The 24,768-nt window shown below is 58.6% G+C and overlaps 3 protein-coding genes across 4 annotated transcripts in view; 2 read left to right on the top strand and 1 right to left on the bottom strand.

Annotated features, from left to right (window-relative positions):
- The first annotated feature begins 11 nt into the window (after nucleotides 1-11).
- On the top strand, nucleotides 12-6,048 carry LOC149521299 (zinc-binding protein A33-like). Its single transcript, XM_089774076.1, has one exon. The coding sequence runs from the start codon at nucleotides 2,728-2,730 to the stop codon at nucleotides 3,994-3,996; it is 1,269 nt and encodes a 422-aa protein (XP_089630202.1). The 5' UTR covers nucleotides 12-2,727; the 3' UTR covers nucleotides 3,997-6,048.
- Nucleotides 6,049-6,524: 476 nt separating this feature from the next.
- On the top strand, nucleotides 6,525-10,760 carry MIEN1 (migration and invasion enhancer 1). Its single transcript, XM_075911527.2, has 4 exons — nucleotides 6,525-6,682; nucleotides 7,341-7,438; nucleotides 8,523-8,599; nucleotides 9,521-10,760. Exons 1-4 carry the CDS (start codon nucleotides 6,624-6,626, stop codon nucleotides 9,602-9,604), a joined length of 318 nt encoding a protein of 105 aa, XP_075767642.1. The 5' UTR covers nucleotides 6,525-6,623; the 3' UTR covers nucleotides 9,605-10,760.
- A 1,870-nt stretch (nucleotides 10,761-12,630) lies between these two features.
- The window catches only part of ERBB2 (erb-b2 receptor tyrosine kinase 2), a 52,210-nt gene continuing 40,072 nt past the window's right edge, over nucleotides 12,631-24,768 (bottom strand). For both annotated transcript variants that reach the window (XM_089774082.1, XM_075911526.2), the window contains 11 exons: nucleotides 23,943-24,081; nucleotides 23,330-23,452; nucleotides 23,004-23,102; nucleotides 21,491-21,676; nucleotides 20,677-20,832; nucleotides 19,699-19,774; nucleotides 19,474-19,620; nucleotides 18,455-18,552; nucleotides 17,684-17,857; nucleotides 16,534-16,807; nucleotides 12,631-14,574 (listed from right to left, as the gene is read on the bottom strand). In XM_089774082.1, coding sequence (XP_089630208.1) covers nucleotides 14,219-14,574; nucleotides 16,534-16,807; nucleotides 17,684-17,857; nucleotides 18,455-18,552; nucleotides 19,474-19,620; nucleotides 19,699-19,774; nucleotides 20,677-20,832; nucleotides 21,491-21,676; nucleotides 23,004-23,102; nucleotides 23,330-23,452; nucleotides 23,943-24,081 — 1,828 coding nt within the window. In that variant the 3' untranslated portion in view covers nucleotides 12,631-14,218. The remainder of the gene's footprint in view (nucleotides 14,575-16,533; nucleotides 16,808-17,683; nucleotides 17,858-18,454; nucleotides 18,553-19,473; nucleotides 19,621-19,698; nucleotides 19,775-20,676; nucleotides 20,833-21,490; nucleotides 21,677-23,003; nucleotides 23,103-23,329; nucleotides 23,453-23,942; nucleotides 24,082-24,768) is intronic.

Genomic DNA, 24,768 nt, shown 5'->3' with positions numbered 1-24,768 from the left:
GAGCTGGGTTAAGCTCAATGGTTTGTACCTTGGCTTTGCAGGAGGCTGATCTTGCCGGAAGCCTTGGGTTTGGCTCCAGACAGACCCAGGGACCGGCGGCTCAGGGTCTTGGGGGGGGGGTCTGAACCGTGGGATTCAAGGGGAGTGCGCCAGCAGCACATTTCATCCCCCCCTTGGCACCTGGCATTCCTCCGCCTGCTCAAGTGAGGTATGAAATCGGGGGCCTATTTTCCAGGGAGCCTAGAATCCTGGAACGGGAAGAGACCTCGAGAGCCCATCAAGTCCTGTCCCCTCCCCTCCTGGCGGGACCAAGCACCGTCTAGACTGGGGTGGGCAACCCACCAAGCGGGAGGATCTGGCCCGCGGAGGCCCTGCTCCTCCCCTGCCCTCAGGCCAATTAGCGCCTGGGGGCGGGGAGCGCGTGAAACTTCCTCCCACCCTGGCAGGACCACGCAGCGCTTTGAAGGGCCAAGCGCTCCTGGCAGGGCGGGAGGAGACGTCACGAGCTTCCCCGCCCCCAAGCCCTGATTGGCCTGGGGGCGGGGAGCATGCGAAGCCTCCTCCCAACCTTCCAGGGGCATGGGTGCCTAGTGGAGAAGGGTGGGGCAAAGGGGCTCCCCATCCCCAGACCAATCATGGTCTGTGGGTGGGGTAGTCCAGAAGCATCCGGGCCCCGCCCCTTCTGATTTAGGCCACGCCCCTTCCAGGACCACCTGGGGCCACTTCAAAAATGTTTGAAGTGGCCCCCACTCAAAATTATTGCCCCCCCAATCTAGACCATCGTTGAGCGATGTTTGTTTAACCCGCTCTTAAATATCTCCAGTGATGGAAACCCCCCCACAACCTCCCCAGGCAATTTATTCCAGTGCTTACCCACCCTGGCAGGTAGGAAGTTTTTCCTACTGTCCAGCCTGAACCTCCCCAGCTGCAACTGAAGCCGGTTGCTCCTCAGAGGTCAAGGAGAACAGTTTTCTCCCTCCCCCTTGTCACACCCTTATAGAATCTGATACTTGAAAGCTGCCGTCATGTCCCCTCTTAGATCGTCTCTTTGCTAAACGAAACACGCCCAGTTCTTGCAGTCCTCCCTCGCAGCTCATGTTTTCTAGACCGAAAGACGTTCTTTGTACGGGGAAGGCGGGAATTTCCTGGGGGCAGAGACGGGAAGCGGAGGCCTGGGAATACCGCAGCACCCTCTGGCTTGAAGGAAGAGTAGCAACCAGATGTGGAGATTCCTCCATGTGCAGGGCACTGGGCTTTGGTCAGTGGCTTTCAACAGCTGCATTGTTCTAATTGGCCCAGCACCCCGTCCCTGCCAAGCTCTGCTGTCCCTAGGGCCATGGGTGAGAAGCGCTAGGGCCGCTGATTCAGGGGTGTAGCCGTGGGTGGGCCTGAGTGGGCCGTGGCCCTTCCGCTTTGATTCCAGGCCCATCCCCTGCCAGCCCACCCGGTGCTCCAGCCGGGAGGTGGGGTCGGGGCACCAGGACTTCCTCTGCTTTGCCCTAAATTCCAGCCCAGGAGCGGGGGCGGGGAGCCGGGGCTTCCCCCACTCTGCCCGGGGTGCAACCAGAGAGTGGGGTCAGGGTTCTGGGACATAACCCCGCCCCACAGCACTGCCCACCCACCCGAGGGGGCCCTCCTGGCGATGCCACGGCACCGGTTTGCTGTTTTCTCTCCTCTGGCTTTATCGTCTCAGAGCCAGATCCGATTTCCGACCTGGCAGGGCGGGAGAGGTGGATTTTCCATCCCAGGGAGCCTCTGGTTCCAGACTGGATGCCTTTCTGGAAGAGGTTGAGCCAAATGATTGGGCTCGGTTCAGGGGTAAGTTGGGTGAGATACTCTGGCCTCAGGGGTTGCCAGGTGTCCAGTTTTCACCCGGACAGTCCGATAATTGTGCCTTCCGTCCAGTAAAAAAACTGAGAAAATACCAGACATGTAAAATGTCCGGTATTTTCTGTTTTCCTCGGACAGAAAACCGGTGGAGACATTTTTCCTCTGCTGCATATGGTGGGAGTGGAGGGAGCGGGGAGTGTGGGAATTTAAAGGCGCAGCGACCTTTTTTTTTTCTCAACAAGATTGGTATCCCGTTTTGTTTTGTTTTCTTTTTTTTCTCAACCAATTTTTTCCCCTGCCATGTTCAGGATTTTTTGTGAAGGTATCTGGCAACCCTAGGGGTCAGAGGAGGGGATCAGCCGGGCCTTCAGATCTCTGCACCTATGGACAGCAGGGATCTGTTGTAACTGATCACAGCGCCACCGACTCCAGATGTACGTGAGGGAACAGCCCCGCTCTCGAGGGGAACTTTCCTGGCTTCTATACAACCCTGCTGAGATGGGCCGGATCTGACTCCCTGCTCCCACTTCCTTTACCCAGAGGCCTCGCTGACCTCGAGGGCTCCCCTGCCACTCTCCAGTGTGGCAGAGTCGTCGTCGCCCCAAAAAAGCTGGGCCCTGGATTTCCAGGGGCTCGACCCCCAACCTTGTTGTGGTCACCTCCCCCCCTTCCCTCCAAGCCAGAAGAGCCCATGTTCAGTGCAAAATCAATCCGGCCTGGATGGGGATGTGTGAACTCACACACCCACAGAGCAGGGGGCACGAGGGCGAGAGAGGGGAGAACACGGAGAACTGTAGATAAGGAGAGGTCTCCTGCCTTTGGCAAATACCTGCTGATTTCGCAAGCCACTGGCATCTGGGATCCGCCCACTGCATTAGGAGAAACGGAAACTTAGGCATGTTGCAGGGAAGAACTGGAAACGAGGACTTGTCCCAGCGCCAGCAGGGCTGGGCTTTGCAAGTGCGTCGCTTCCTGGGCCTTGAGGAAGCACAGCTGTGCCGGAGTGCTGCTGGCAGATCCAGCTGTGGGCAAAGGCCACCGAAGGCACCTTCCGGGGCTGCCAAGTTCCCATCCGTACAGCTGAATCAGCAGAGGGAAGGGAGGGAGAGCCGTGGCTCTATCATGGAGTCCCCTCAGATGCACCCGGTGGAGCAGAGCGGTGGCAAAGTGGAAGACGTGGTCCGTAGCTTCCTGCAGGCTCAGGAGGGAGTGGAAGAGCTCTGTAGCCGCTACAGGAAAAGAATCCAGGCTTCTCAGAGCGCCCTGCAGTCCCTCCGGGAGGAGGTGATGGGGGATTTCCAGAACATACACAGCTTCTTGTATGCTGAGGAGCAATCCGTGATGTCCAGGATTGGCCAAGAAGAAAGGCAGGTCCTCAGGAACCTGGAGGACAGGGTGACGGACGTCACCAAGAGGGCGGCTTGTGTTCTAGAGCTAATGGATTACCTGAGTGGGGCACAGGACCCCGCTGGGCACCTGACGGATGTGGCCGAGAGCCAGGTGGATCAGCTAAAGGCTGAGCTGACCCGGCAGCACAAGGAGCTGAGACACTTCAGGCCGGCGGTCCTCTCCAGCCCGTCGCTGACGTACGTGGTCTGCCGGAGGATGCTGGGGCATGTGATGCGGTCTGCTCTGGAGCGCCTCACCCTGGACCCCAAGACGGCCCATGCGCACCTGCAGCTCTCCAAAGACCTGACATCGGCCAACCTGGGCCCGGGTGCCCAGGCTGTCCCGGAGAACCCTGAGCGCTTTAAGCCATGTCTGTACGTCCTCGGCTCTCAGGATTTCTGCTCAGGCAGGCACTACTGGGAGGTGAGCGTCGGGGGCAAAAGCAACTGGGTCATCGGGGTCGCCAGCCAGAGCGTCAACCGCAAGGCGGTGGAAGATCTCCACCCTGAAAATGGATACTGGGCCCTTCGGAAGGTACCAGGCGACCAGTACTATGCCCTGTCCTCACCCCCAGCCCTCCTGACCCTGGATTCCAGCCCCACGAAGGTGGGCGTTTGCCTGGACTATGAAAGTGGCAGGGTCGGGTTTTACGACGCTGAGGGCATGGCAGAGATCTGCATCCTCAGGGGCGACTTCCGGGAGCCGTTACATCCTTTCTTCTGCCCCGGCCTGGTGCTGACGGAGCAGGACCATGAGCCTCTCCGGCTGTGCGGTTAAGGCAGGGGGAGACAGCTGCTAGGCTGGTTCCCTAAGCAAATGGGGGCTGGATCGGCTGATACCTATGAAGTAAAGGCATCAAATCATGGGCGGCAGATAGGCATCGCCTTCCCAAACCGCCAGCCTGGCCCCGCCCACACAACACCTACTGTAGGCGTTCTGGGGGCGGAGCGTTGCTGCCCCTGAGAGCCTGCCCTCTGCCTGCCCCGTGCTCCGGGGCCAAGGAAGGCTGGGGGCCTGTGCCCTCCTCCTCGTGGTCTGGGGCCACGTGCCACCCACCCTCTCTGGGGCTGCCGACAGAGCTGGTCTTAGGGGAGGGCTGTGACTGCATTTCTGGCCTGACCTCCTGAATCTTCCCCCCAGGTTTCCCTGGTTACTCCCTGACCTTTTTTTTTTTTTTTTTTTTTGCTTGACAAATTTTCCCTGACGTTTGGTTTTTTTGGTTTTGTTTTGTTTGACAAATTTTTGTCTGGTATTTTTTTTTTTAACCATCTGGCAACCCTAGGGACAAGCCAGGCAGTCGCCCGTGGCCGCCAATTGGTTAGGACTGGCCCTGCCCTCCTGTGATGGGGGCTGGGGCCTGGGCAGAAAGGGCAGGGATGGGGGCAGAGTTCACCCTCCGCCCATGTATCATAGAACCACCGAACTGGAAGAGACCTCAGAAGGTCATCAAGTCCAGCCCCCTGCTCTAGGCAGGGCCAATCCCAACTAAATCAACCCAGCCAGGGCTTTGTCAAGCCGAGACTTAAACACCTCTAGGGATGGAGACTCCACTACTTCCCTAGGGAACCCATTCCAGTGCTTCACCACCCTCCTAGGGAAATAGTTTTTCCTAATATCCAACCTGGACCTCTCCCACCACAACTTGAGACCATTGCTCCTTGTTCTGCCACCTGTCACCACTGAGAACAGCCTCTCTCCAGCCTCTTTGGAACCTCCCTTCAGGAAGTTGAAGGCTGCTATCAAATCCCTCCTCACTCTTCTCTTTTGCAGACTAAACAGACCCATGTCCCTCAGCCTCTCCTCATAAGTCATATTCTCCAGCCCCCTAAGCATTTTGGTTGCCCTCCGCTGGACCCTCTCCAATGCGTCCACATCCTTTTTGTAGTGGGGGGCCCAGAACTGGACACAATACTCCAGATGTGGCCTCACCAAAGCCGAATAAGGGGGAATAATGACATCTCTGGATCTGCTGGCAATGCTCCTCTTAATGCACCCCAATATGCCATTAGCCTTCTTGGCTACAAGGGTACACTGTTGACTCATATCCAGCTTCTCATCCACTGTATCAAGTCAGTGAAGGGAAAGAGGAGAAATAAACTAAGTGCTGCTCTGTGACCCCCCTTTGGAGTGTTTCATTTGTGTGGCGCTCTGGGCTGGGGTGTGAGTAGGATCACTGGGTTTTCCCCTGTCGCTCTTCCGTCACTTGCAGCAACGTCCCATGGTCCCCCGCCCCCAGTCTCTGTCCTGATGGGACAAAGCAGCCAGTGGCAGTATCACCCACCCACTCAATAGATTCCAAGAGCCTGAAGAAGGCCCCCGAAGATGAGATTGGCATAAAAGTCACGGGGTTAAAAATAAAATCACTTTAGACATGGTTTAATTTCCCTTTCAGCGTCGTGGCCTTTAGGGGCCATGGTTAGCGGCTCTCCACAGCCACAGGAAACATTTGTGTGTGTGTGTATGTGTGTAACTGACATTCTTCCATGAATGAGATTTATTGGAGCATGAGCTTTCGTGGGCAGAAACCCATTTCCTCAGATGCATGTCTTCTGAGAAAGTGGGTCCCTTAGTCTATAAGGTGCCACAGGATGTATCATTGTTTCTGCAGATTCAGACCCCTCTGATACTTGCGAAATTCTTACAGAATCAATTGACTCCAGGAGCTAGCGCCTGAAGAATAGCCACCAAATATTGGAAAATTGCGACATGTAGCCCATAGAGCTGCCGGTCCTCCAGGATTAACCTGGAGTCTCCTGGAATCTGCCGGTGACCAGGGAAAGCCACCCTGGAGATTTTAATAGGCTATTTAAGAAAATGACATGATGTCATGTTGGGGGGGGGGGGGGGAATCTCCTGGAGCAGCCTAGTGGCCGGGCTAATGCCATTCTTAGGGTCCCTGTTCCAGGAGTTTTGGGGAGTGTGTCTGGGGGGGGGGCAGGGGGGAGGCGGGTTCTTCCCCCCCAAAAAGGAGAGAGGTGTGTTTGGGGTGAGAAACGGACCCCAGGGGGTGGGGCGCTCCCAGGTGTGTTTGTTGGGGGGGTGTTGACTCCTGTGTGGGGGAAGCACCCCTGAGTGGGTGGGGGGGCCATGGAGAGGGGGGGCCCCTGGGAGTGAGGGGGGACCCCATGGGATTGATGCACCCCTGACTGGGTCTGAGTGGGGAGCGACCCCATGGGGTGGGGGTGGGGCTCCCATGAGCGGATGGGAGGGGTCATGCCCGGCGGGGGGAGGAGTCAAACTCCAGGCCCCGCCCCCTCCCGGGCAAGCAGCGGCTGCAGTACTTCCGCTCCGCCTCTAGGGGCCGCTGGCGGCCGCGGCGGGTGCCCGGAAGCGCCCCCAGCACGTGACCAAGGAAGCCGGAAGTGGGCCGGGGGGGGGGGCGGTCCGCGGACTGCAGGGACGCGATGAGCGAAGGGTCCGAGCCGGCGGCGCCCGCCGGGGTCCGCATCGTGGTGGAGTATTGGTGAGTGGGGGGATGGGACGGGGCCCCCAGGGAAAGGGGGGGGTGCTGTACGTGTCCCGAGGGGAAGGTGGGGGAGGGGCTGTGCGTGTCCTGGGGGGGGGCTGTGCGGGTCCCAAGGGGAAGGTGGGGGAGGGGCTGTGCGTGTCCTTGGGGGGGGGGCTGTGCGGGTCCCGAGGGGAAGGTGGGGGAGGGGCTGTGCGTGTCCTGGGGGGGGGCTGTGCGGGTCCCGAGGGGAAGGCGGGGGGGGCTGTGTGGGTCCTGGGGGGGGGGGCTGTGCGGGTCCCGAGGGGAAGGCGGGGGGGGGGGCTGTGCGGGTCCCCTGGGCGGGCGGGGGAATTGGGGTTTGTGTGCGCTGCGGTGGGGGAGTGTTCAGCCGTTGGCTAAATTTGGCAGTTCACACGGAGGAGCCTGGGGGAGGGTTCAGGGCTCCAGCAGGAACAGGAGGGGGTGATGGTCCTGAGGGGATGCCCCATATCCCCCCCCTTCCTCTGTGTGTGTGGTGCTGTATTTCAGCTCCCACTGGATAGCTGCTCTGCCTAGCAATGGCACTGAAATTCGCCCCCCCCCCCCACCCTCTCAGCTGCTCCGACGGCACCTCCAAAGCTTTTGCTCTGTGTGCGCCTTTGCCAACCATCTGTTTTTCTTCTTTTCTTAACAGTGAACCCTGTGGGTTTGAGTCCACGTACCTTGAATTGGCAAGTGCGGTGAAAGAAGAGTACCCAGATATAGAAATTGAATCCAGGCTCGGGGGGAAAGGTAAGATTTTCTACCAAACTTTCACAACTGTTTAGGCACTGCAATGCCAACCTTGCAGCCACAAAACTTTTATTCTCGAAGGGCCATCTGGGTGATGTATGTTGTGTGTTGGCAATTAATTTGCATGTTGGCAGATGATTCCTCTTAAAAGGGGAAGGGATTCAAAGTGCGTGGGAGAAGAGAGGAAGCAACTTGGTCCTAGAGACATGATTTTCCTATGGGCTATGTAGCTCTTTGGGACAGGACGTGCTAACCACAAGAACTGCCTCTTTCTGCAGCTGTCTTGAGAATATAGGGATGACTAGGAATCCAGCAAGTGTGGATCTTGGTTCAGGAGTGTGGGCCAGGACTTTTTTGGTTGATAGGTTTATGGTTTTGGAATTGCTATTTCACCAGTGACCTACCGGAATCTGCATCTTCTAGAGCCCAGGGTAGGACACAGCTCTGTGCATATAAAGAATCCCCTTTGTGTTTGCTACACTCCACTCCTGATTTGTTTTCTTATCAGGAGGCATTCACACCCAACCCAGTTTGCTCCTGCTTAGCACATGAAGTAACTAGCTCACAAGTGACACAGGCCATAACCTTAATGGTGGAGAGGATACATAACATTATTTAGATGGTTTCAATTTACGCAGACGTTGGGAAATGATTGTAGACGGAGACTGATCCGTACCAGCAAATTTGAACCTGTGTAATACAGAAAGACTGCTGGGTTCTGTGTCTGAATGTTGCAGCTTTTGTGTGACCAGGGTGAAGTGATGTGGCTTGTTTTCTTCTTCTGTAAAGCGAGGATAGTTCTCAACCTCATGGTGAGGTTGTGAGGGACCTTTTATGCAGGATATTTTATACAGCTCTTTGAGATCCTTGGGTTAAAGACACACATTTTAAGAGGCCTAGAACAGGCTTGTAACAGCTGCAATTAGATATGTTTTTCCCTGCTTGTTGTCTGTGTGCCTAAACTCTGAATGTCCTGATCTTCAACATTGACTAGGTGAACCTATGGGACTAGTTGATGAATTAAAAATGTGGTTCGGAAGTGTCTGCGGAGTATTACACCTTGGTTGTGTTCACTGTCTTTCAGGTGCCTTTGAAATTGAAATCAATGGGCAGCTCGTCTTCTCCAAACTAGAGAATGGTGGCTTTCCTTATGAGAAGGATGTAAGTACCAAGATCCCAGCTTGACTCTTGAATCAGTCAGTGTGGGGTGTGCCCATAGGGACGTTCCTGTTCACAACAATCCCCTTCTGGCTGAGAGACTTTTTATTTTTGGAAGCAACATACTTTGCAAAGGCGTTTCACCATCCTAGAGCCTTGCTACTTTGCTCCTCGTGTATCAAGGCAGGTTGCAAACCAATGGGTATGTTGTTACAATCAGAACCATGCTGCCTGTAACAGATTTCAAACACCATCCTGAACCCTGCTTTAGTGCGGGTTAAACCACAAACTGCTGCTTGCTTCTGATATTACTTGGCTTAGAAGCTTTGGCCAGCGTTTTCAAGAATGAGTGCTGATTTTGGGTGCCTGGCTTGAGACACCTTTTAAAGCAGGGGTGGGGAAACTTTTTTGGGTCGGGGGGGGGAGGAGGCGGCGCAGCAGTGGTGCTGCTGACCCACAGAAAAATCAGTTGAGGGGGCTGCACGCAAGTGAGAAGTAAAAAAAACCCGACAAACTCTCACCCAGGGGGTCCCCATGAAGGAGAAAGACACCCCCAACATTCCTCTCACACACCAGAGTTTAGGAGGAGCCAGGCTAGTAGATTTTGTGTGTTCAAGCACCATGATGGGGCGGGGCGGGGGGGGGGTGGGGGGGGGAGACTGGACCACCAGCCTAGACTCCCTAATACTGGGTGGAAGCATTATGCTTCGAGAGCCGGACCAGGGGCCACCTCTGGGCCTTAGGCTCCCCACCCCTGTTTTAAAGTATCCTAATTTTTCAGAAGGGGAGCACACAGCTCCTCCTTGACAGTCCAGCCCATGAAGCGGTTTCAAGTTAACCCCACGATTATTCTCCATTAGAGGCCTATGGGAGAATCTTTGATGGGGGAATTAATGCCTTTTAATTCTGTCTCTTGTTCTGTAGCTCATTGAAGCAATAAGAAGAGCCAGAAATGGGGAACCACTAGAAAAAATTACCAACAGCCGCCCCCCCTGTGTCATCCTGTAGCTCTGGCAGCACCCTCCTTGTCAGTACGCACGTTCTGTTCTGATCACCGTCAGCTCTGCCCATCCAGTCTTAACTCTCATTACCTTGCTGCTTTGCTCCTCTCTGCCTTCTGGCTTAATTAGCTCACTCTATGGCCAGGCAGCATCATGTGTGGAAGAGACCTCAAGGTAACTTGAATCGATAACTTAGCTGTGCAAAGAGGCTTGTGGGGAGTGGCACTGCATAAGGGAATGTGGGGCAGGGATGGGTCAGTTTAGAGCTTACTGCGTTGCTGTTGGGTAGGAAGGACTAAACTTTGGTGGTACTTTAGGCATATGCTGTTTCACCTCAGACAGCCACCCGAGCCCTGAGGAGGAGGAGAGTAAATCCAAGCCATCATTTTGTACCCCTCTTCCATTCCATACACGTCCTCGTTTCTCCTATTTTTGTGGCACGTATATGGGCAACTTTGTGCTGCCACCCTCCCCTAAAATCCTGGTGGGTTGGGCAGAGTTGACCAGACATTTCCTGGCACCAGCAGGAGTTCTGAGTGCGCTGAGAAAGGGCTGCCTGGTTTTGCTTAGCATTATGCTCTGGAAAGGAGAAGGACTTCATGCCAAAGAGTAGCAGACAGTGGTTTGGGACCGTCTGCAGAGAACAGCCTGTGACGGTTACGAAGACCTGGTGATTTGGATCAGAAGCAGGTTTTAGAAGAACGGAATTGTTTGTAAATGCTGAACACTATTGTTGCCACTGTTTAAACCAGTGCTAATATGCAGAATCAATTAGACATCAGTTTTTGGATAGTAGAATCCCTTTCTTCTTTTCTCTCCTCCTGGGTGAACCATAATTAGTGACTGACTTCTAATTGCCCATCTGCTCCCTGCAGAAACCTCCCCACGCCCCCATTCCTCCTGTTTCACACTCAATTTTCACATTCTATTGTCATGGCTTTGCCCTTTGACACTGAATGCCAAGGGGGTGAATGAGCGAAAGGATAAAGTGCTAAGTGACTTAAGAGAATGCTGGTGTTACAGATAAGAACCTGGCAGTGCCAATGAAATTCTGGCTGCCTGGTGTCTAATTTATGCTTTGAGATATGGGAGGGAGGCTCTATTTATTATAGACTGTGTATTTAAAAACGGCCAGTAGTAAATAAAGTCACAATAAAACCTTATTCCTTTTTACATTGTCTGGGGATATAAAAGAACGGGGTGTTCTGTGCACTGGACTATGAAAGCTTTGGAGTGCTACAGGTGGTTACAATAGCACTCAAGGTGAATATTGTTCATGGATTTCAGGCATCTGGACCCAGTGCTTTTTTTTGACGGTACTGCCAAGTATGCAGTACCGGCACCTCCAGTCAGAGCTGACTGGAAAGAATGGAACCCACACCTCTATATGCAAATGTCCAACAGTCAGCTGGGCCGTGTGTCTTAAAGGGGCTGCATCTCTTAAAAGGGCAATGCCCGCACCACCCCAGCTTTTTCCCCCCCCCACTCAACAACTTTTCCCCTGGAATACCGGCACCTTTTTTTTTTTTAACAAAAAAAAAAAAGTACTGCCTGGACCCCTGGGTTACCCAAACTGTTGCTTGAGTGTTGCGACATATTTGTTGAAAGGTGCGTACCTGTTGCTCAGAGACAGTGGTTGTATTTGCACTTGAGGTTGCCATAGGCTAGATGAATAATTAGGACTTGTGCATTTGCGTCAGCTTTCCAAGCAGTCCCCTAGTCTTTTCCTCCAGCCCTAGTTTTGTAAAATAAAGCTGTTTTCACGGCCAGAATACCAAGTGTGTTTGTTCAGTGAGCTTGTGAACAATGTAACATCCTCGTGGAGATAAAAGGCAGAGGGAATGTTTTACTTCCATGCAGCCAGATGGAGTCAAGCCTCTACCTCCTGGGGTTGGCATGGGTTAGCAAGTAAAACCTCCCTCTGCGTTAAGTCTCCGCTACATCGTTCGCTATCTCTGTGTGCAAACGTGCTGTTTGTGCAGCAGGTGCTCCAAGGAGATTCACCCCTCGTGAGTGGAAGAACGAGGCCTTGATTTTGCTTAATCAGTGCACACTTGCATGCTTCAGTGTAGTCACTACTTATACTGCTGGGAGGGGTTCTCCCATTGGTGTAGGTAATCGTGGGTGGTTGGTTGGTGCAGCTGGGGCTGGGAGAGGCAGGCCCTTAGCCCCACCTACAGCCCTGCCCCCCACCCTCCTCCGAGAGTGTCTTTTCAGGTAACGCAGGCAAACTGTTTAGTAGGAAAAAGTTAAAAAACAACAAATAGTTTAGTGGCACTTTAAAGATTAACACATGTAGATGGTATCATGAGCTTTCGTGGGCACAGCCCACTTCTCCAGATCCAACACGCCAGCCATCTGAAGAAGTGGACAGTGCCCACGAAAGCTCGTGATACCATCTCTACATGTATTGTTAGTCTTTAAAGTGCTACTAAACTATTTGTTGTTTTTTAAGATTTTCCTGTCACAGACGAACTCAGCTTCCCCTCTGAAACTTTTGTTTACTACATGGGTTCCCAAACTGGGGGGGGGGCGGCATGAGGTGACCCACCCCCGCACACCCTCCGTCAATCCCACCCCAAGTTTTGTTGCTATTTTTTTGGGAGGGGGGCGTGAGGGTTTCTCAAAAATCAAAAAGGGGGGTGTGATGCCGAAAAGTCTGGCAAGGACAGGGGGCTTCAGAGCTCCTTTCTCCCCTATCAGATGACTAAACTGGATTGAGCTACTTCTCATAATAGTCGTTTAACGTGAAACAGAGATTAAAGTAGGGCTTGGTAGCAGGCTTTGCCATGTGCCTGCCTCAGTTTACTAGCCTAACAAATGACTTGAGCTAGATTCCAGCCCTGAGGGGCAGGTAACATGGGTACATCCCTTTGCTCTGCTGTACAGCAGAGCTAAGCGTTACTATCTTCTGTGAGTGCTGAATGCTCACTGTTTCCTACTGGGGATGCTGCTGATAGGAGGAAGTAAACAGCGAACACAAGTCAGTGTAGAGGGGGGATTTGCACGCGTCGGGAAAACACTCCAGCCAAATAGAGTAGAAAAACCATGTACAATTCTCAAATATACAAATAGTTTTGATACAGTTGGTTAAAAAGTAATCCAGCAGTCACCTTCTACAATGCGTAAAACTAACATTTTAAAAGAGGATGTGGGGATGTCTTAGGTCAACTCGTCCCCCAGAGAACTTTCATGAGAGCAAATCGCTTTCCTGCGTGGGTAGGTTTGAATTGAGGGGGGACACGTGGAGCATTTGACTGTTCTCTGGGGCACTGCATGAAAACCCAGTGTAAACTGAAACCGATCGAGGGCGTCTTTACCAGAAGTGTCTGCGGGATTGCACCACCGGAAGCCGGTTTTGGAAGAGGCTCGGTGATCTGTCGTGTAATGTGCAGCCCTCTTTAATGTTTGGACTGGCAACAAGCGAGTGCTGATTTAAAAAAAAAAAATCCTCCAGGAGGAACCCTTCACGTTTAGGCAGACCCTGCCACTCCAGCAAGAGCTGGCTGCGGTCCTGCCTATTAGTTCCTGAAACAGGAAGCCACAGCCAGCCTGTGCAGCTCAGTGGCTGATCTTGTGGGCTGAGAGGCTGTATTGGAGCACACCAATACCTGTCTCCCCTCACCACTTCTTCCAGAGGGCTCGGACAGCGGGCTGATGCCTTGTGCCACAGACGGTCTGGTGAGCAGGTTTCTGTAGTTGCTGGACACAACGGGAAAGGACCCTGCTCTCCATTCTGTGCCTCTTGTTCCCATCCTGTTCTCCCGAATGGGTGCTGTGTTGGACACCTGAGCTGTCCTGTCCTTGGTCGGGGCATGCCTCCTCCCTCCCTGCGCTTGATTACTCATCACAGGGAAACCCGGAACTACAGTGCCTGCTGTGATCCCCGTCTGCCGGCCTCGGGGGAGCAGCTCAGAGTTGTTAAGGGGCCAGGGAGGGCTGCTTACCGCAGTCAGCCTCCAGGCCACCGCCGCTTTTGACCCCTTCCCTGTTAACACTTTTCCACTGGTGTCCTAACCGCACACATCACGCTGTAAGAGCTCAGCCCCCTTCTCTGTCCCCACCCTTCCTGTTACTGATGCTGCACAGGGAAAAGAGGCTGGGTTTGCGGTGCCTGGAGGTGGTGTTTCACATTTTCCCAGTCAGCCAGGATCACTCATTAAAGCCCTCGCGTGTCAACCCCCCTGGGCCAGACTGTGGCTTTTATAAACAAAAGCTGCCCCATGGTTGGCATGCGGAAGTGGAGGGACCTGACAGTCCCTGCCCAGAGAAGGTGAAGATGGAAGAGACCCCATAGGCACCAAGGTGTTTGTCAAAACGAATCCGATTTCGTAGCTAGAGGAAGGACAGGCTGGGTGAACGCCCCTCCACGCTCGCTGGAGTGAGATGTGGCCCAACTCCGTTCGGTCCTTCCAGCTCCTCTCCAATCTGCAGGCCTAGTTTCAAGAGGGCTGGCAGAGCTGCCCTTGGGCAGTAGTTCCGGGCTCTGGTGCTGTTCTCCCCGGAACCCTTCGTTACAGGACACGTCCACTCGGCACACGAGTTGTTACCATCCAGACACCGACACCTATCCAAGTCGCCTTGGCTGAAATAGCTTCCTCTGCGGACCAGGCCCTGGTCGTTAATCCGACGTGTCCTTGGCCCGCGTGACGGGCACGGGGAGGCCAAGGTATTCTGGATTCTCCGCCGTCGGCGTGGTGGTGGAGCCTGCGTCGGTGGGGTTGACTTTGGAAGGGTCCTGGTTCCAGTAGTAGGGATTGTCAAAGGCCTGCGTGAAAGCATTGGCCAAGGAAAGGTGGGGGGGGGTCAGGTACTCCGGATTCTCCACTGCGCTGGCGAAGCTGCCTTGGAAAGGGCTCTTTGGTTCCTTGATTAGCCCGTTCTTTCCCAGGTGTCCCTTTGGCTTCTCAAGCGTGGACCCCTGGGATCTTTGGTGCTTGCCCGGCGAGAGGCGAGCCCCCATCTGGTTCACGTACTCTGCAGACGGGGGAGACACATTTCATGAAGCATGCAAACTGGGTCTCCCTCCCGCCTCCCCGTGCTGCCTGGAGCCCTGGGACGATGCAGGACTCCTCTGTCCAGTGGACTCTTAGGACTTTGCAAAGCCTGGCTTGTAAACCATTCCTCCACGCCCCCTTCGGGCACCCACGCCAGGTAGCTTTATTCTGCTGACCTCTGCAGCTTCCTTTGCCGGCCGTTACCCACAGGCAGGCAGGGGCTGGATGGTGCAAATTGTGTGGAAAATCCAGTATTCCTGGTAGAGCAAACTTCCCTTCTGTTCTGTCTCAGGGATTTGGGAGGTGCAATTTTATCTGCCTTGCTGCCAGTCCTACACCGGGGGAGGAGGGGGGGCACTCCAAGATTTACATTAGCATGGTCAGACCAAAACTCTGTCTCCTGTCTGCTGACAGCGGCCAATACCAGGTGCCCCAGAGGGAGGGAATGGAACAGGGAATCGTCCAGTGTCGCCCATTCCCAGCCCCAGACACACAGAGGTAGGGGACACCATCCTGGTTAATGGCCATTGATTGACACAACCACAGCTCGACAAACTATACAATCGAGTAGATTTCAGCCGCGCGCCCCGTTCATTCGCGGCTCTTGCGCATGCGCAGTGCGGGGCTGGTGGGTGTTTTTCGCCGCGGTTTGTCAAGCCTTGGACATAACCTCCACGAATGTAGCTAGCTCTTTTTTTGAACTCTGTTGAAGTCCCAGTCTTCACACCGTCATTAACATCTTAAGTGGTCAAGGGCTGCACTTTTCTATGGAGGGAGTGCGGAGTCTGGGACAGAAGTTGGGTGCGGAAGGGAGCTTGGGGTAGGGGACTGTGGTGGGGGGGGATGGGAGGGAGGTTGGGGAAGCAGGGGGCTGTGGTCTGGGGCAGGGTCTTGGGGTGCAGGGTCTGGGAGGGAGGGAGGTGCAAAGGGTTTGACTGGTGAGCGACTTGGAACTGGAGGGGGTGCAGGGTGCCAGAGGCAGGCTCTGGCTGGGAGGAGCTTACCTAGGCAGCTCCTGGCCAGCAGCCCTGCAGGACCCTGAGGAGGGCTCGTTACCTGCCGCAGTCCTGGACTGCTCAAAATGGCTGGTTGCTCCCTGTGGTTTCTGCTGGGGTGGGGAGCTACATGTGCTGCCCCCACCTCCAGAAAAATCTCTTAGCTCTCATTAGCCGGTTTTCAGCCAATTGAAGCTAAAAAATTGTGCTGGGGGCGGGCCAGCATGCAAAGTCTCCCCCGCCCCCCAGCGCTGGGGGGCTGCTGTGTGGCTGAGGACACCGGCAGGGCGACCCGGGGCCGGTATCTTGCCCGCCCCTGCCCTAAGCTCGCGATTCCTCTGCTCTGGTTTTCATTTGTCCTTGATTTACTTTTCCACCACTTTTTATTGGTCCCCAATGGACCTGGCAGAACAGCTGGCTTTCGCCCCCACCCCCTTCCCGCCCCGAGCTCAGCCTGGAAACTCAGAGAAATGGTCGAACTCCAGAGTGGTGGGGACGCCAACATGGGCTCTCTGGAGCAGAGGTTCTTTGCCAGAGTCGCAGGCGAGGGGTGCGGAACTGGAGGGAGCAACTTGAAGACACGTGGGCACCTTCTCTAGGGCTGGATGGTTCCATCCACCGCCCCCTGTAGCGTACGTGGGCAGATCCCCTAACTTCTCTACGCCACGGACTAGAGAGGGGAACCCTGGACACCCCTGGGATGGGAGCCATGCTGATCCCAGAGATGGAAAATGCTCTCTGGGTATTCATCAATGAGACCTGAAAAGCTTTGGAGAGCCAGTTAGCCTCATTTCAGAGTGGGAAACTGAGGCAGGGAGGGACATAGATCCCGGTGCTGTGCATTTAGCCCAAGAACAACCCCCCTGCTGATGCTCAGCTTAGCCCCAGGCCGTGGTTCCGGAACAGGGGTTGCCTCGGGGAAGGGCTGTGCCCGGCCCCCGTACCTGGAGCCGTGCCGCAGGATGCCGGGAGGATGTAGCTCCCGGATTCTGGCTCCTTGTTCTCGTCACTTGTAACGCTGGTGGGGTCCTCGCAGTACCGCTGGAGGATGCTGGCCTCCCGCGCGGGCGGGCTCTGGAGGGCTTTGCTTGCCACGTAGTCCTCGTCATACACGTCGGGCGTGGGGCCTTCTGACTGCTCCAAGTGAGTCTGGGCCAGGTATGGATAGTGGGCCGGTTCCTCTGCCTCCTCTGCGTCCACCTGGGTCTCTGCCTCGCTCTGGGGTGGGAGGAGAACAAAGCGGGAGTCGGCCTGGGCAGTGTGATCGCTCACATCGAGGGGAGTCACCATGGGGGTCGGCCTGGGCTTATCGATTCACGCACTCCCCTTGCTGCCTCTGTATCAGAGGCAGCAAGGGCGGGGGGGAGCAGGATCCAGTGCCTGTGAGGAGCTGGCTTCAAGCAGGCTCCCCATGAGCACTGGATCTGCCTGCTCCCCCCATTCCTGCACTGCTGCTTCTGATACAGAGGCAGCAGCGTGAGGTGGCAGAGGGCTCCCCGGGAGTGAGGCTGGAGGCGCATTGGCTGCCGGCCCCGCCCCAGGGACTATCAGCTAGTCGTGTAGCCGCTACGGTTTCATGCGTTCACATGATCTCTAACGACCCTGCTCACACCCAATTGCTCCCGAGCCAGCTCTGCCTGTGCAGTTGGGACTCAGGCGCCTAAGGAGGCAGGAGGCCCGTTAACCGAAAGCCTGTTAACCGAAAGCCTGGCTAGAACACCATGGCGAGGCATCACTTTGACACTAAAATCCTGTTTCACCAGTTAACCGCTTAACCAGGGCTGGGCGGGGGGGAGCTGGAGCACCCCGTGCCCGCAGCGAGCTCCTCCGGGCTGGAGCAGCCCCCTCCCTGCGTCGGGCAGTGAACCGTATCCGGTAAGGTGCTTCCTGTTTGACGCCGGGCTGAAGGGAGGCAGCAGGCTGGGCTGGGTCTGAGCCAGTCTCCAGTGCCCCCCAGGCTGCAGACCGGCCATTCCTCCCATCCAGGCCTGACCTAGTGAAGTCTCCCACGCGTGCCCCGCGAGGTGGCTCGGCTGAGGCCCAGCAGCCCGGCTGGAAGGCCGCGGTACGGACGCCTGACGTGCCGGCACTCACCCTGGCGGAGGGGATCCGGCTGCGGCCGTTGGCCGAGGGCTCTGCATTGAAGAAACTCTGATGAGGGACCAGGTATTCCTCAGCATCCACCAGATCCTGCATGTCCTCCTCCTCCAGCAGGGCACGGTAGAAGGTGCTGTCTATGGGACTGGCCAGCCCCATCTTGTCCTCATTCTGTGGGGGGCAGAGGAGGGGAGGTCAGGGCAGTTCACTTTTGCACGCACGTTCTACAAAACCTCCAGCCCAACGCCTGGGAAAGGGGGTGGGCAGGACCCTACCGTTGGTCCTCCCTGCCGCCTTCTGCTCCAGGTACACAGCCTGGACCTAGGGGAGGTCGCTTGATTCAAGGTTGGGAGTTATTTTGGGGGCTTCTCTGGCACGTTCCATCATGAGAGCCCCAAGCAGGAGACACGTTTCTCCTCCCATGTGAGCCACAGAGAAGAGACTTGCCAGAGGCCGCACAGTGAACCAGAGTCAGGGACAGAACCCAGGTGTCCTGGCTTGGAGTTTCCTGCTTCAGCTGCCCAGCTGGTAGAGAAGAACCCGAAACCCTGAGGAGCTCAGCGGGGTGGGAGACGCCAGCTCCTGCACTGGCTGGGTTGGGGTGCGAGTCCCTAGCAGGGCCCCCCTGCAGTGGGTCAAAGACCGACTGGTTGTGGGAGCCACGTGGCGGGGAGGGAGATGGCTGCTGCTGAGGCCCCTCGCAGAGCGACGGAGACACCCCCTGCTCCCTGCCCAGAGCTGCGTAGTGACCCAGCCGCTCCCACGCACCTGGACGACCACGAAGCGCTGCGGGTCCCTCGCCATGCGGGAGAACTCCGTGACCAGCTCCCGGAACCGGGGGCGACACTCCGAGTCGATCATCCAACCTTCGGGCAGAAAGCAAGGTGCCCGTGAGCCCGCGGCCTGTGCCCCGCCTGTGCGGCCACGCTCACGCAGCCAGGAGCAGGGGATCGCGCTAGGGGCTTGGGAACAGACGCTCCCCAGCCGTTCCCCATGACCGACCCCTCAGGATGCGGCGGCGGTGCCTTGGTCCAGCCGGCTGCACCGTCAGGGATGGCTTGGAGGACTTAGCAGTGGGGGGGAGGGAATCCATCTTGCCTAGTTACCCTCGGTCCCAGTTAGGACTCACCCACGACCCACGTGTGCCAACAGGACAGTCCCCACCTCCACCCCCCACTCCAGCACTTCCCCCCAGCCCCAGCCCTGCCCCGCCTTCTCCTGCCCCTGCTCCACCCTCTCTTGCCCCCACGGCGCCCCTTCCGGTGAGTGACACACCCCAGGGGATTCCCAGGGAGCCTGGGGTCCCCGCTCCGCGCTCACCGCAGCAGCAGGAAGCAAAGCGACCCGGCCCACTGCGCTCCCCTCAGCCCGGTTCCCGGCCACCTCACTTGGGAACGGAGTGGGCTGAGGCAGCGTCAGCTGCTTCCCATGGCTCCCACCCCCTGCTGCTGCTGCCCGGACCCCCACTCCTCTCCCAGGCCGTCCTGGCTCCGCAGGCCCCCCAAAGCAGGGGCGGCTGCCCCAAACCGTCCAGCGGACGGGACAGCGCTGCAAACACACCCCATCCTCCAGCCCTGGGAGAACAGAGCTGGCTGTTGCCTGCCCCAGAGGTTAGGCCCTGGGGTCTTTACCTGGCAAATTCCCCCTCGGGCCTCAGTCATGCCGTGGACGGGGAGCCCCACCCGCCGAGGCCCGGAGCCCGAACGTGCCCCCACCAGTGCAACCCGGGCGTGGAGCATGGGGGGAGGGGCGAGCGGGCGCCCGTGACGGCTCGGGGCCCTCCGTACATTTCACCATGATCATGTAGACGTCAATGGTGCAGATGGGAGGCTGGGGAAGCCTCTCGCCTTTCTCCAGGAGGTCGGGAATCTCTCGGGCCGGGATCCCGTCGTACGGCTTGGCGCCGAAGGTCATCAGCTCCCAGACGGTCACGCCTGGAAAGAGAGGCGGGTCAGGGCCCGGCGCAATGGGGCTCCCGGCCCGCTCGGGCTGCCGGAGGCAGCGCCACGTACCGTAGCTCCAGACGTCACTCTGGTGCGTGAACCTCCGGCGCAGGATGGACTCCAGGGCCATCCACTTGATGGGCACCTGGGGCGGGACACAGAACGGACAGCCTGTTGGATTCCTCCCGCCTTGCCACTGGGTTGAGGCGCGGGGGGAGACGGGACGGGCACGAAGAGCCGCGTCAGACTACGTTACCCATCATGCACCAGTCTCCCCTCTGGGGTGGGATCCCAGTGCATCATGGGAGGAGCCTGGCGGATGGCTATTTCGGATTTCGATTTTGTGCTCAGGAGTTGAGGTGTGGGACCCGCCTCGGCCCCTCCCGCCACGGGAGCGTTCCACAGCCCGGCGTCCAGCGGGACCCGACGGCAGGAGGCCCGTGGCCGGGAGGATTAGCCCTCCCCTCGCCCAGGGGCAGCCGGACTGTTCTGCCCACGCTCTGCTTCTGCAGCTCCGGTGGCGAGAGCCCGGCTGGCAAGGAGGCCGTGGGCGTTAGCCCCCCAGGAGTGCATTACAGTGCTGGCCCCCTCCCACATCAGCGCCCCCCAGGGAGGCCCTGCACTGCCCTGGTGTGCCTCGCTGCCCCCTACTGGGGAGTGGGATGCGGGTGATGCCACGTGGCCAGAGAGCCCCTCCAGGCTTAGCCGGAGCGAGCTGGGGGCCCGGGGCACGCAGAGGGTGGTGCTTGGGAAGAGGGGGCGTTCTGGGAGGGGAGGGTGAAGGAAGGCCCAGCCCCACCTCTGGCCCCTCGTCTCCACCAGTTGTCTCTCGGCGGGACAGTCCCCTGGGCTGACCTGGACACGGTTTGGCAGGTGGCTCCCCCAGCCTGTTCCCCACGTGCCCGGCCAGCGCTGGCAGCGCATGGCTGCTACGTGATACCAGGGAGGGTGGCGTGCGACGTCTCTGGGGGGCTGCGCCCCTCCCCGAAGCTGCTGGCGTCTCCCACTGCTGATCCATGCTCTGCTCCCCCCTCCCCCCCAGCTCACCTTCCCTCCGTCCGCGTGGTACTCCGTTTCATCGATGTCCAGCAGCCGGGCCAGGCCGAAGTCCGTGATTTTCACGTGGTTGGGGCTTTTCACCAGGACGTTGCGAGCAGCCAGGTCCCGGTGCACCAGCCGCACGTCTTCCAGGTAGCTCATACCCTGCGGAGGAGGAGAACTAGCATGGGCACCCGTGAGCCTCAGCCCTGTGGTGGAGCTCTCGGGGACCCAGCGGGTTTGGGAGCCTCCCTCCACATTGAGTGGTGTCTGCACTTAGAGGATCTGAAATCACTTTACAGACTTTAGCCCTGTTTTATAGCTGGGGAAACCGAGGCACCGAGCAGGGAAAGAAACTTGCCTAAGGTCAGCCAGTGAGTCAGTGGCATAGCCAGGGGGTAAACCCCTCCTGCTCCAATCGCTAATCAATACGCCCCCTTAATTTATGGCTGGCCATCCTCCACCGTGCACTCACCCAGGGCTGGCCAAGCTGCTGTGGCGATACTCGCGCCCGGGGGAGGAACCAGCAGCTGTGCTTGGAAGCGGGTCCCTTTCCTATTGTCCACATGGCCGCTTTCAGCCTGAGCGCGCCACTTACGGGTTCCAGGCTTCCCAGCCTGGCCCTGGGGTCTTTAACACCCCCAGGGCCCAAGGGGAGCTCAGGGTCCGAACAGCCTGGGAAGCTGAGCCGGCCCTGCTGGAACCCGACCCTGCGAGCTAAGGGGGCTGAGGCCCAATGCCGATCTCCCCCCCCTCCCCCCGGCTGCTCCGGCAGGACAGCGGCACGGGGACCCCCTTGCCCCGCCCCCGGGGCAGCGCCTACCTTTGCGATCTGCACACACCAGTTGAGCAGGTCCTGGGAGCAGAGGCGGTCCTTGTTCTCCCGCACGTAGTCCAGCAGGCAGCCGTAGGGCATGAGCTGGGTGACCAGCTGCACCGTGGAGGTGAGGCAGATGCCCAGCAGGCGGGAGACGTAGGGGCTGCCCACGCCCGCCATCACGTAGGCCTCCTGGGGAGGAGAGAAAGCGGTGCCGTTATCCCAGGGGAGTCTCCTCCCCGGAGCCGGCTTCCCGCCCCCGGCACCGCGGAGAGCCCACGTGTGGGTCCACAAGGCAGCTGCTTCTGCCAGCTGGGTCCAGCCAGGCCTTGCAGCCGAGAGCTCGGGCAGACGCGTTTCCAGCAAGCAGCGGCGTGACCGCCGGGCGACACGCTGGGAGGCGCGGGGCGGGGCGGGGTGGGAGTGGCGGAGGGGGGCGGGGTAATAGGCACTGGGGTGGGAATCCCCCGGACAATGAACGGGTTAAAAGATGAATTGTTTAACTGGTTAACCGGATAGCCCGCAGGGGAGGGGGGAGGCTCCAGCCAGGCCTTCCGGGGGTGGGGGCTGCTCCAACAGCTGGGGTCCTGCTGTGCTGTGGGTGGAAAGGCTGCTCCAGCTAGGGGACTGCTCCAGCTCAGCGAGACCTGGGGCACAGTGGGGCTGGCTGGACTGGAGCAGCCGCTGCCTGTGGCACAGTGGGCCTGGCTGGACTGGAGCAGCCACTGCCCGTGGCACAGTGGGCCTGGCTGGTCTGGAGCAGCCGCTGCCTGTGGCACAGTGGGCCTGGCTGGACTGGAGCAGCCGCTGCCCATGGCACAGTGGGCCTGGCTGGACTGGAGCAGCCACTGCCTGTGGCACAGTGGGCCTGGCTGGACTGGAGCAGCCACTGCCCGTGGCACAGTGGGGCTGGCTGGACTGGAGCAGCCGCTGCCCGTGGCACAGTGGGGCTGGCTGGACTGGAGCAGCCACTGCCCGTGGCACAGTGGGGCTGGCTGGACTGGAGCAGCCACTGCCTGTGGCACAGTGGGCCTGGCTGGTCTGGAGCAGCCGCTGCCTGTGGCACAGTGGGCCTGGCTGGACTGGAGCAGCCGCTGCCCGTGGCACAGTGGGCCTGGCTGGACTGGAGCAGCCACTGCCCGTGGCACAGTGGGCCTGGCTGGACTGGAGCAGCCGCTGCCCGTGGCAGTGGGCCCAGCTAAGCTGGAGCGCCCCCCCACCTGCACCAGCCCAGCCAGGCTGCCACGTAACCGATTAACCAGTTAACCCTTTACATCCCTAATAGGCGTAGGCACCGACCTCGCTCGCTTGGCAGGGAAAGGGCCCCGTGTGGGAGAGTTCCTCCCTGCTGCCCGCAGCCACTGGTGGGCGCAAACCCAGCGCGCGTCACTGAGACGAGGAGGGACCCGGCGGCTCAGGGACGGCGAGCAAAGCCACGTGCGGCGGCCAGGCCAGGCCGGCTGAGCTCCGTTCTGCCTGCCCCGGGCCGGGCGTGTCACCCCAGCGCCCCCCCACTCACGTCCAGGATCTCCTTGTTGGCCTTGGGCGACGTGTTCTCGCGCAAGACTTTAATGGCCACGGGGATCTTGACGCTCTCGCCGTCGGGGATCCAGATGCCCTGCGGGGAGGGAGGGCAGACGGGTGAGTGCGCGCGTTGGGGCGGTGCCCGGAATGGGCCTCGCGCAGGCTGGAGGGCTCCAAGCGAGGACGCTGCGGTGGGGCCGGAGAGGGCTGAGTCCTTTGGAGTCTCGAAATGCTGCCTTATCCCCCCAGCCACGCTGCCAGCCCCTCCCCCACCAGGCTCCCGGCTGTGCAGCCCCCTCGCGCCACCCGGCCCCTCCTCACCTTGTACACGGTGCCGAAGGCCCCGGAGCCCAACACTTTCACCTTCTTAAGCTCCGTCTCTTTCAGGATCCGCATCTGGGCTTGGTTGGGGAGAGCCCCGCTGGGAGTCAGCGGTTCCACCAGCTGCGAGGGGTGGGAGGAGGGCCCCGGGTCAGTGAGGGCGTGAGCTGGGGAACTACCTGCTGCAGCCCCCGGGGACACGGAGTTTCAGGACCTGTGACTAGCCCCTCTACGTGGCACCTTCCGCCTCTTCCCCAGAGCTCCCAGCAGGGCAGCCGCCTCCCCTGCCCTGCAGAGCCCAGGAGTGGAAGGGGAACATCTGGAGGAGATGGGGCTGGAGGGTACGGAGCCTGGACACACTTGCCCTTCTGAAGCACCTGCATGGCCCCAGCCTGGGCACCAGTCAGAACAGGCCTCCAGGTGGTTCAACATCCCCTGTCCGCCTGCAGTAACCCTGGGCACCAGGCCTGGCTCTCATCCTCCGCCCTCCCTGCCAGTCACTTCTGCTCAGGGCCTCCCTGGCCCAGCTGGGCTGCTCAGGTGCCCTGGGAGGCCTGGCTGCATTCCTGGGCGCTGCCACGAAGCCGGCCCACGGGGCGGGTGCCTCCCGTACCTCGGTCTCCTGCAAGAGGCGCCTCATGGTGTGCTTCCGCTCCTGCTGCCACCGCCGCTTGATGCACACGACGATGATCAGGATCAAGACCAGAGCCAGGAGGGCGCCGACCACGCCGGCGATGATGGACGTCACCTGGCTGGGAAGAGAGGGAGGCCGCTGGGTTCGGGATGGGATGGGTGGGGGCAGCCCAGGCTGTGAGCTTGGGTCTCTACAGGGACTGGGGGTGTGATGGGAACCTCGGGGTGCAGCCTGGGACCACGGGACGGCGGTGCCCCTTGAACTCTCGCCAGCCTGGGCTGACTCTGCCCAACGGCATGCCCCTCCCTCCGACGGCGTGAATGCTTCCCGAGTCACCCAGGAACCACAGAGAGGCCCCCACCCGCTCCCAGCATGGAACCCCAGGATACATCAACGGTTATTACTGGCTTCCCCACTTGGTCAATGGGAAACGGAGACACCAGCCTGGCGCCACCCCCTTGGCGCATTTATCGCACGCTGCACGCTGGGAAAGATAAACAGCAAAGCACGGTTCTCCAGGGGCTTGCTCGTCGATTCCGAGTGGGGGGCGCAGGCATTGGGAGCGTCCCCCCAGCAGCACCCGTGGGTCGGCCGTGAACTCCCTGGCGTGGCATCATGCGGGTGCCCCATAGAGTCCACCGCTGACCCTCCCCTGCTCAGTTCCTTCTCCCCGCCAGTGTCGGGCCTTGGCGCTTTCCTTCTCCTGCCTCAGGCACCCTGGCTCTCAGCCGCTGGGCGTGTAAATCGTTCAGCGTTAGTTTACACAGCTCCTAGTTTCTCTTTGCTCAGCGGGGCGTGGTTCTCT

The sequence above is a fragment of the Pelodiscus sinensis genome, chromosome 29 (assembly GCF_052426305.1).
Source record: "Pelodiscus sinensis isolate ZL-2025 chromosome 29, ASM5242630v1, whole genome shotgun sequence".
NCBI classification, from domain to species: domain Eukaryota; kingdom Metazoa; phylum Chordata; order Testudines; family Trionychidae; genus Pelodiscus; species Pelodiscus sinensis.
Note: the sequence above shows the minus strand (reverse complement) of the source record. Positions and strands in the feature narration are given on the sequence as shown.

Bases quoted from the DNA above. Each gene is read 5' to 3' on its own strand.
- LOC149521299 (XM_089774076.1), top strand. From the start codon at position 2,728: ATGTTGCAGGGAAGAACTGGAAACGAGGACTTGTCCCAGCGCCAGCAG.
- MIEN1 (XM_075911527.2), top strand. From the start codon at position 6,624: ATGAGCGAAGGGTCCGAGCCGGCGGCGCCCGCCGGGGTCCGCATCGTG. The intron at 7,439-8,522 runs GTAAGATTTTCT...ACTGTCTTTCAG, and splicing joins ATCCAGGCTCGGGGGGAAAG to GTGCCTTTGAAATTGAAATC. The intron at 8,600-9,520 runs GTAAGTACCAAG...CTTGTTCTGTAG, and splicing joins GCTTTCCTTATGAGAAGGAT to CTCATTGAAGCAATAAGAAG.